General features: G+C 38.7%; 1 protein-coding gene across 2 annotated transcripts; it reads left to right on the plus strand.

The window, feature by feature from the left end:
- The first annotated feature begins 2,358 nt into the window (after positions 1-2,358).
- On the plus strand, positions 2,359-4,975 carry pim3 (Pim-3 proto-oncogene, serine/threonine kinase). Of its 2 annotated transcripts, none has more exons than XM_030765919.1 (6): positions 2,359-2,455; positions 2,697-2,806; positions 2,921-2,971; positions 3,065-3,428; positions 4,486-4,662; positions 4,762-4,975. In XM_030765919.1, the coding sequence occupies exons 1-6, from the start codon at positions 2,359-2,361 to the stop codon at positions 4,947-4,949; spliced, it is 987 nt and encodes a 328-aa protein (XP_030621779.1). In that variant the 3' UTR covers positions 4,950-4,975. The 2 variants fall into 2 exon arrangements, with proteins under 2 accessions (XP_030621779.1, XP_030621778.1); XM_030765918.1 differs by having other exon boundaries at positions 2,359-2,446.
- The last annotated feature ends 4,801 nt before the right edge of the window (positions 4,976-9,776 follow it).

Raw genomic sequence — 9,776 nt, forward strand, 5'->3', positions numbered from 1 at the left:
ATTTTATTGTCTTTTAGAGAGTGGCTTTGACATTGTACTTTTACTGCATGTGTATACTCTTTCTGTGCCAGTGAATTCTTTATAAATAAACTAACTAATTTTTTCATCAACAAACTACAAGTGTCATGGTGATTATCAGATGGCAATTACCATGGTAATCGCAGGGTTACAAAGAGTATATTTAGTCCTCTGTAACTCAGACTTGTGCACATGACTCAAACTGACCAGCGAAAGATTATGAGGACTCGGTTTGATCAAACTGTTGTCCTGACAGCATAGCAGTGAAGTACCAATAATATCCACTGTGTCAGGTGTTTTCGTCTGGGGTATATTTATAGGTCTTGGATGAAATGTCTGAAGTTTCCATGTTACTGAAAGGAAAGGGGTGCACAGCTGGAACTGAAATGTTGAATAATACAGTAGTTGTCTGTTTGCTTATCTGTTCTTACCTTATGAATACAAATAAAAACATTAACCCACCTTCCACCTTCCACAGGGAATTACTGTTTACCCTGTCTCGCTATCTTTGAGATTTCCTATTTATGTGGTCCCATCTCCCAATCTCCTCTCTTTTTCCCTAGATCAAGTAGAAAGGAGAGAAAATGGTTTATTTAGGTAAATTAGGTTTATTTATTCATCTGAGAATTTTGAAGTTTAGCAGCCTCATTTGATCATTTCTACTATAACTCTTATTGTCAGAGTTAGTGAGATAATAATCAGTTTTAATCCAGTGTCCCCAACAAATATTGAATCTTTATGACAATAGTGATTTTGCTGCATGTATTTTCACTATGGGAATTCACATTATATTAAAATTATGATGATTCACCCAGATCAAGTGACACATACATAAATCATGTGTGGCCACCATAAATCATAGATATAATCAAAATAGGACAGCTATCAATCTCTTATGTAAAGAGACGCCAAGATCTAGCACATTTTTACATCAATAGTTATAATCAATAAAACAGTGACCCACTTCTCTTCTTTGTAATACTGAACACAAATGTGCCGCAAGGTGAGTACAAGGCACAAATTATTATGGAACATATATGTATGTGCTTTGTATGACATTTGCCAGAACTTGTTTGATTCTGCCTCGCAGCATGTTCTCTGAATGTTTAAGTACAAGAAATGTTCCAGAATGATGCCTTGGGGAATTTAGCAATAAGAAATGAGTACAACGAGAACAGTGTGACCTACTGATTTAGTATTTCTCCATGTGGCACATTGGAGTTTGATTGATTGTTTTTATCGGTCATTTTCAACTCGTCACTTCAGCATGACTCAGTTTAATGTTTATTAATGTAATCGTGAATATGCATATACAAGCCGCAAAAGGTGTTATCCCTAGATTTACAATGCTGAATTCCTAGGAAAAGTAATGGTAGCAGTAGTTCTAATGGTAATCATAGCACTTATGGTAATACTAATTTGTCATAATAAAGGTAGTGGTATTGGAGTAGTAATATAAAGAACAGCTGTAATTATGATAGAATTAGTAGACAGTGTGGAGAAAGTTACGCTTATCATCATGTCTGAGTTTCTGAGAGGTCTGGCCGCACACTCTTGTCTTCATGAAGTGATTCCAAACATGCTCTATCCGAAACAGAAGCTCGGGATTCCCCCCAATTCTTTTTTGAACAGCATTCTTTTTTTTTTTTCTATTGGACTGAAGTGGCCTTTAAGGATTCAAATGCAGCGCCGTGATTGGTCGTTGGGGATGCTATGCAAATAAGTTCTGTGTTTCACTGAAACCATCGACGCATAGACAAGGGATCATGGTCATCAGTGTACTCTAACCGTTGCCATGCATATATGCTAACGTATTAATAGATTTTAAACATATTTTTGCGCACATCTATAACTTCAGAATAATCAGGAAATTCACAAACTGCCAGGAGCGTGCTGGCGCACGGGCACTCAGGAAAGATTCCTTTGAAATTTCAGTGGGTGTATTTCGTGTGGCGGAAGGATTTTCTCACACTTTTGGAGAGCATTGGCATTGAGGAGTTTGAGCGTTTCTATATCGTTCATATCCAGCTCCGAGATCCGTGTGGGCTATTGCGTGTCTTTCAGTCCTCTAGAAGCTTTGCGCTCGAAACATGGACAGTTAAAATAACTTCATCGAGATTTCTACAACAGCGTCAGCACACGAATATGCTGAATCCTGTAACCGATAGTTTTTTTCTGTGATTGCCTCTGGACTATTATTATTGTTATTTTAATATAAAGTGCCATTGGATTCCAGGTTCTCAAGGGACTAACAAGAGGTTTCCGAACTGATTTAGAGGCGGACAATATTTTACCCAGGGACTTTTAAATAATAATTTTACTTCAGAAATAAACTCAGATATGTTACTTTCCAAATTCGGATCATTTTCTCACATGTGCAGCTCCTCAAACATGGATCACTTGCCGGTGAAAATTCAGATTCAACCAGGTAACTTAAGTTGATTTTCTACTGATGTACCTCGATGCAGTCCTTATGGTTCTGCGAGTATACGTAGGTTGTTTAAAATGATCTGAATGATGAACTAAAATAACTGAATTTGCACTTGTCTGATGCCACGGTGAACTGGTTACATGACCTCAAAATCTGGTGCCATTTTGTCCTAGACACTGAGGCGTAATGTGAAATTGGATTTAATTTGCTTGTACTCATTTCATTTTAATGTTTTACCATCTCACAGGTAAGGTGGATAAAGAACCTTTTGAGAGAGTCTACCATGTGGGGACTGTGCTGGGCAGCGGTGGATTTGGGACCGTGTACGCCGGTAGTCGGCTCTCAGACGGCGCGCCGGTAAGCGTTTCTTTGTTTTGTTTTGGTCGCAGCACATGGCGGCGTTTCGCGCGGCAACCTGATTCACGATTCGCTTGTACTGATTGAAGTGTGTTTCATTTGTCTTTAACTCAGGTCGCAGTCAAACATGTGGCTAAAGAACGAGTTACCGAGTGGGGCACGATTGTAAGTTTCGACAACATTATTTATTTTCTTGGTAGCTGATTATTTCTGATTTTTCATAAGATGATTCTCTGACTTTTTTTTTTTCATTTTCAGAATGGCGCGCTCGTTCCACTTGAAATAGTTCTGTTAAAGAAAGTGGGCACTACTTTTCGTGGTGTTATTAAACTGTTGGATTGGTATGAAAGACCCGACGGATGGTTAATAATTATGGAGCGACCGGAGATGGTGAAGGATTTATTCGATTATATTACCGAGAAAGGCGCTTTGGATGAAGAGACAGCCCGAGGATTCTTCCGTCAGGTTTTGGAGGCTGTTCGACATTGCTACAGCTGCGGGGTGGTTCACAGAGACATCAAAGACGAAAACCTTCTTGTAGACCTCCGCACCGGAGAACTGAAGCTTATTGACTTTGGTTCAGGGGCGATTCTCAAGGACACCGTTTACACAGAATTCGACGGTATGTCCTTGACACCTCTCACCCTCGCTTTGGTTACGCTATAATTTCATGCGAGCACTAGTGTGGCGGTTGATTCATTTCAGATATTAAGCGACTGATTTATCTCTGACAGCCCGTAACCATAGCAAAATTTTGAAGCTTGTTGTAGTAACTGGTCTGCCTTTTATGGTGTTGGACTTCCAGTCTGTAAAATAGGGATTCCCAAAGACTGACGCAGCAGTTATAGCAAATTAACACTTACTCTCCCAGAGAGAAGCATCTCTGATTAACAGACTATGATAATAATAATAACAATAATAATAATGATGATGATGATGTTACAAAGTAGGTGTGAAAGCCTTTTGTAATTTACATCCTATACCCACAGTTTTCTGTGGGCTTTGAGAGAATTTTTTTTTTTTAACCTGAAGACTTGCCTTATTTCCACATATGTTTTCGAATAAGCCATCATAATTTACTGCTGGTGGTAAAATGTGAGTTGTGCCGTGATATTTACGACATTCAAAATGGGGTAATAGATGTAGACTTGTCGCGTAACATCTGTCTGTTGTGAAACCTGAGTCACGGAAACACGTGACAACCTACATCATGGATTCCTGTTTTTGTTTAGGATCCAAGTTGTTTTGGCCTTTGGGGAGCTGTCATGCCACCCCCTAGTGCTTCTTTTGGGGAAGTGACTCATTCTTTATATTTTTAGTGGGTTGCAATACACTATTTTTGAAGAAAAACTCACATGTTATTGGCTTTGAAACTTGTTTTTATTTCTGGAATGCTGTGTAGTGTAGACATAGCAGAGAGAGGGGAGGGGTTGGCTGGAGAACCAGACTGCTGTCTCTTTCCCCCTAGTCAGCTGACTTGCTCTTTCATTACACAACACTGCAGTGTGCTATAGTTCAAAAAAGATTACATTCTGGAGTCAAATGAGCGAACAAGGCTGATTACAAAGGATGTTGATGTATACAATGTTTGTCATCATATTGTCACTCTTTTGTGCCATTGCAGTTGGTAAGTGTTGAATTTGTCTTTATTAATTCTTCCTAATTTGTGTCCCGGACAGGTACGAGAGTATACAGCCCCCCAGAGTGGATCCGCTACCACAGATATCACGGTCGCTCAGCCACGGTCTGGTCTTTGGGCGTGTTACTGTACGACATGGTGTGTGGGGACATTCCCTTTGAACATGACGAGGAGATTCTAAGAGGAGGACTGTTCTTCAGGAAAAGAGTTTCCTCTGGTATGGACATTTATTTTAATTTTTGTTAAATCTGTTTATTTACCCTTTTTGATTAAGAATGTTGATGTGTTTATTCTAACTAACTTTTTGTGTTTTCAGAGTGCCAGCAGCTGATCAGATGGTGTCTGTCTGTAAGGCCATCAGACAGGCCAACTCTGGAGCAGATCTGGGAGCATGAGTGGATGCGTGAGCCAAAAGACTCAAAGTCACAGAGTGGTGACGTCACTCTGCACGTCATTGGCTCCGAATCTTTATCTGACTCCAGCTCCAGCGAAGAGAGCCTTTGATAGTAGTTCAAAAACCCGCACCATGGACTTACACCACAAGACTCTCCAAATGTCCTCTGTTGTTTTTAATGGAGGTTAAGGTTTAACATTTTGTTAACTAATTTTATTTGGCCAAAACGTTTTTTTTTTTTTTTTAAAGTGTGTATAAAGTAAAAAGGTAAATGAATGGTGTCCTCATGGGGACAATCAGCACTTTTCAGTCTGCAAAGCAACTGAATGCTGAACATTTCTCCGTGCCACGTTGCCTGCTCTCGTAGAGCTGCTGTTATTATTATTATTATTATTATTATTGCTGTTTTATAAGCTGCTTTCATGGGACTCTGGTCATAACCATTGCTACAGCTGATGAGCTGTGGCCCACGCACCTGTTGAAGGTGGAATACTTGAAATTCATATCCACATTCTCTCTTTTTCTCTAACACTCTCTCTCTTGTTCTTTCTCTCTCTCTCTCTGTCTCATACCTATACACATACTATTGGGAAGTTTCTCTGAATGTGTAATTAAAAAAACCAAATGCTCTGTTCTGTAGAATGGTTATTAAGACTTTCTCCACTTTACACGTCTGCTAACCTTCCTCTCTTACCTCTGCTTCGCAGGGATGTGTATGACATGCACAATCAATGCAATATTAACGGGCTCCAATTTGTTTTTAAATGTAAGAATTTGTGATGTATTTATGTACATTATCCCATGTAGATTATTTATTTATGGTGTAAACATTCCACATTTGGTGGCTATTTATTTATTTATTCATTTCATAGCAACTAAAAAAAAAGAATCTCACAAAATTTCTCATTTTTCACCCCAAGTGATAGGATTATGATGCGTGCACTTAATCTGTTTAAACCTAATGAAAATGTAATTGAGACAATTGCCAAACTGTAAATTGCTGTATCAGAATGGTTTAGTGATACTACTCTGATGTAATGCTAAATTAGATGCTGTTTATTGTTCATACTAGATGAAAGTAAAATGTCTTTATATCTGCTGTAGTTTGTACTTCCACTGTGACTGTGTGGAATTCTTTTTCATTGGAAGCGTGAAACAATGCCAAGTTTATTTTTTATACTGAATATCCAATAAAGGTCTTTCATATAACATTTCACAAATGTTTTTACATTTCTGAACAATCTACATGAACATGAGCACATTTGTAGAGGCTCCGTATAATAAAGTAATACATTGTTATTCAGTATCTTCCTGGGTCAAAGGAGAAGCCACCACACAGGGTGATATTGCAAAATCTAACCTCAGTGGTCATATCCCATCTGCTATGGTGTCAATGTTAACCATTCAACTACAGAAACTACAAACCTAAGACGTATTACAGTGTTGCATTCAGCTCAACCTACACTTGAGTTTGGATATGAGAGTTAAAAAGAAATGGCCAGTCAATCCTAATATGCACAATGCATATATGCATATAAGTGAACAAAGCATCTTTGAATGGCAACAAGAAATATTTATTTGAATAACTATGTGAAGACTGTCCTTAAATGTACTGCTCCTAAGGACACTCCCATCCAACATTTGCCATCTCATTAGATTTAATTGCCTTGTCTTCAGTATGGCCCCTAGATAGACTGAGGTTTTAATGATGTTCTCACCTCACGCAGTCTTAAAGTGTCCTCTTTGTTTCCCTTTGAGACGTCTGAGAAATCTGGCTCCTTTTCCAACCTAAAAATACTCCATCAAACATCCAGCATAATCCTTGTGATATTACAACTCCTTGCAAGTGGTTAATGTTCAAGTCAGTGAAGCAATTTCCAGACTATCACTGACTCTTCCATCAGTGTGGTCTGAATCTTCTGTGAATGCTGTTAAAGAGCATACTTGTCTTCTCACAAGTACTGTATACTCTCACTGCTGACCGAGCATTGCCTTGCATAATCAGACCATGAGATTTGATATCTGGTCTAAAAACAGTGATTCAGCTCAGCATCATTTTGCATTTTTGAGATGGCCACCTCTCTACAGCTATCTTCTGGCTGATAGTCCTGCAATGGAGGCTTATTCCAGGTTTTCAGACTTAACTGTTAAAATAACTGTACTTTTGAGTGGATTGTCATTGGGCACTGTTACTCCATTGTTATTTGAGGGGAAAATCAATCATGTTGATTTTTGCTTTCAAAATTCTGTGAGATCCACGTGCAGAATGTGTCTACATCTACACCTAATTAACTGAAAATAGATTTTCAAATCAAACCCAAGAGTGAGGTTCTCTTGCTCCCAAGTCATAATCAAGAGGTAAATAAAAATGCTTGGTCTGGATTGCAGGCACAGCCGTATCTCATTTTGAACTGTGCTCTGGTTTATTGTGAAAACATTTAGTTTATTCTACATATTAATTTGTATGATTTACCATTGTATCAATCAAGCAGTTTGGAGTAGAGAATATATAATTGCCCATATGCCAATCGTACAATAATTAAAGCATCTGGTATGTGTTCCTACAACCATTGTCTTACTTTATAGCCCACTGACATGCAAATTACCAGTTTAATCTCAGCCCCCCTCCTCTTCCCCCTGTCCCCAAATCCTCTAAAGCCTAACACTCTGAGGAATAACCACCCCTCTACAGCTGTTCATCAGAGGAAACCTTACATAGCAAATAACCTAGAGACCATTTGAAAATGAAATTTCTAATTCTTGGGATCACCGGAATTCTTTGTAATGGTAATTAAAAGAATGTCTAAACAGATTAATGTCTTACTGTGATCCTCAGCAAATATTTAATTTTGTGAGAGTTCAAATACTGAGAGCAAAAAAAAAAATTAAAAAAAATCAAAGAATAAAAGGACCCCCCCCCCCCCCTTCGCCCATCATTAAAAATGAATGCCCTGTTTATTTATGAAGCCTTCGAGCAAGGAGTTGGAGCTGGATCTCATGATATTTACCTTAATAATGATCTCAGCTGTTTCTGCTGATGTACTGGGCTGAAAGATGACTCGGCAGCACCTGACTAATTTCTGTGTCACAGTTCCTCGAGAGCGGTGGCAGCCCAGGGCGGAGGATGTTCTTTTGATGCAGCGTGTTTGGCGGAAGCAGAACAGCGTGTTCCTGGCGCGTGTGTGTGTGGGCTGAGAGACCGTCATGCATATGAGTCACAACACAAGCGGGAGAGGTGAAAGAAGTCCTTTCCTTTCTATTCTCTAAGATGCTACCGCGAATGATGCAAATGCCAATGAGTGTATCGCCACAGCACAGCTACAGTTTACATTTCGCAGCACAGTGATTATAGATCTGTCTCGTGTCAGGATAAACTCTCCTGTACCAAGACGTACAGTGCGCGCTTGTTGTATCCTTGTCTGTGTTTCAGATCTTTCCGGGGAAACATTCCATTATGTAATTCTTGATAACTCTTTAGAAGCACTAATCTCATTGACAGTGATATTTTCATTGTGAGTTTGAGAAAAGTGGAATGAATGTACTCTGAGAAGTAACATGTATTTTATTATTATTTATTATTATTTTTTAATTTTCCTTTTTTAAAATCACACAGATGGACTAATAACAAATAATCAGCTTTGCCGAATCATACATTCACTGTGCGTTTGCTGCAAATGTGTCATGCTTAGACAATCTGTCAAATAATCCCACGGAACTGCATTCAAATTTGAGACGTTCCGAAAAAAAAAAAATCTTCTTCCCCCTGCTGATGCATCTCTGATTTTCCTAAACAATGGATTATGTAAGTATGAAGCAAACCACAATGAACCAAAGGACAAATCCATGAGTCACACCTATGGCTAATGTTATTATTTTGGATATTTTAGCTAATTATGCCTCACTTCTGCTCAGCTGAAGAAGAGAGGGGAACTTGGTCAGGGTACCAGTAGGGTTGCTGTGGCCACTGAGAGTGTTTTACTGGACCCAGACAAAGTAAAAGCTGATATTTCAAACATTGTTCTAATTATTTGGTGTAGACCTGTAGAATAATGACTGTTCAGTAAATCGTAAACCTCATCACCTCGTCAGAGCCTAATATATGCAATGTCATGGATTTGCTACAAATGGGACAAAGATGATACATAGGGACATAGGCGATCAATCAAAGTGGTGTAGAATGCAGACTAACAGCACGTTTTAGCAAAAAATATAATCAAGTGCTCATCTGTGGCACTCTTAAATGACCTAAACCTCTGAAGCCATAAGTATCATGTGTTTGACAGTAATTCCTTGGCATATTTTTGGAATACAGCTTGGAGGCTAGTGAGCATCATGAATACTAGCATATATGGAGTCAAAGCAACTTTAGTATTAGAAATGTCAGAGTTCGACTACCTTTTGACAAATGAGCTTTCACGTTGTGAATTGGTTCAAATCGGTCAAATCAGGTCAGACTGGTTTCTAGTACAGTATAGAAACTTAAGACAGCTATCCAAAGGAACTGTTTTGCACCTGATCTCTCTCTTATTAATTTATTTCCCAAAATTTTACATAATTTTATCTTTCTGACCATCTCCAAAAGTTCTGTATATTCTCTGGAGTCAGTCTCGGTGAAAATTATGTTCTTCTGTGGCTACTGTTTTACTAAAACTGTATTTTAGGATCACTCTGCTTTGTGCTGGTCAGTTTTCCATTGAATCTGTGAAGGAAGTAAAAGCAGTTGTATAATAGCCCTTTGAAACCCAAACAGTTTAACTTCCTCTCCTCTGGCCTACGCTATCTTGTGTGTGGGAGGAATATGAGTGGGCTGGGATACTAGAGACACAGTGTGGTGCTGTATATGAGGTGTGAATCAGTGCTCAACTAAAAAAAGGATTTGGCAAAGGAACAATACACGATTAAAAAAAAAGCACTTGTGGATGTGTGTGGTTTGTACT

The sequence above is a fragment of the Chanos chanos genome, chromosome 2 (assembly GCF_902362185.1).
Source record: "Chanos chanos chromosome 2, fChaCha1.1, whole genome shotgun sequence".
Lineage (NCBI taxonomy): Eukaryota > Metazoa > Chordata > Actinopteri > Gonorynchiformes > Chanidae > Chanos > Chanos chanos.

Coding starts and splice junctions, on each gene's coding strand:
- pim3 (XM_030765919.1), top strand. CDS start 2,359: ATGTTACTTTCCAAATTCGGATCATTTTCTCACATGTGCAGCTCCTCA. Junction 3,429..4,485: donor CGTTTACACAGAATTCGACG/GTATGTCCTTGA, acceptor TGTCCCGGACAG/GTACGAGAGTATACAGCCCC. Junction 4,663..4,761: donor CAGGAAAAGAGTTTCCTCTG/GTATGGACATTT, acceptor TTGTGTTTTCAG/AGTGCCAGCAGCTGATCAGA.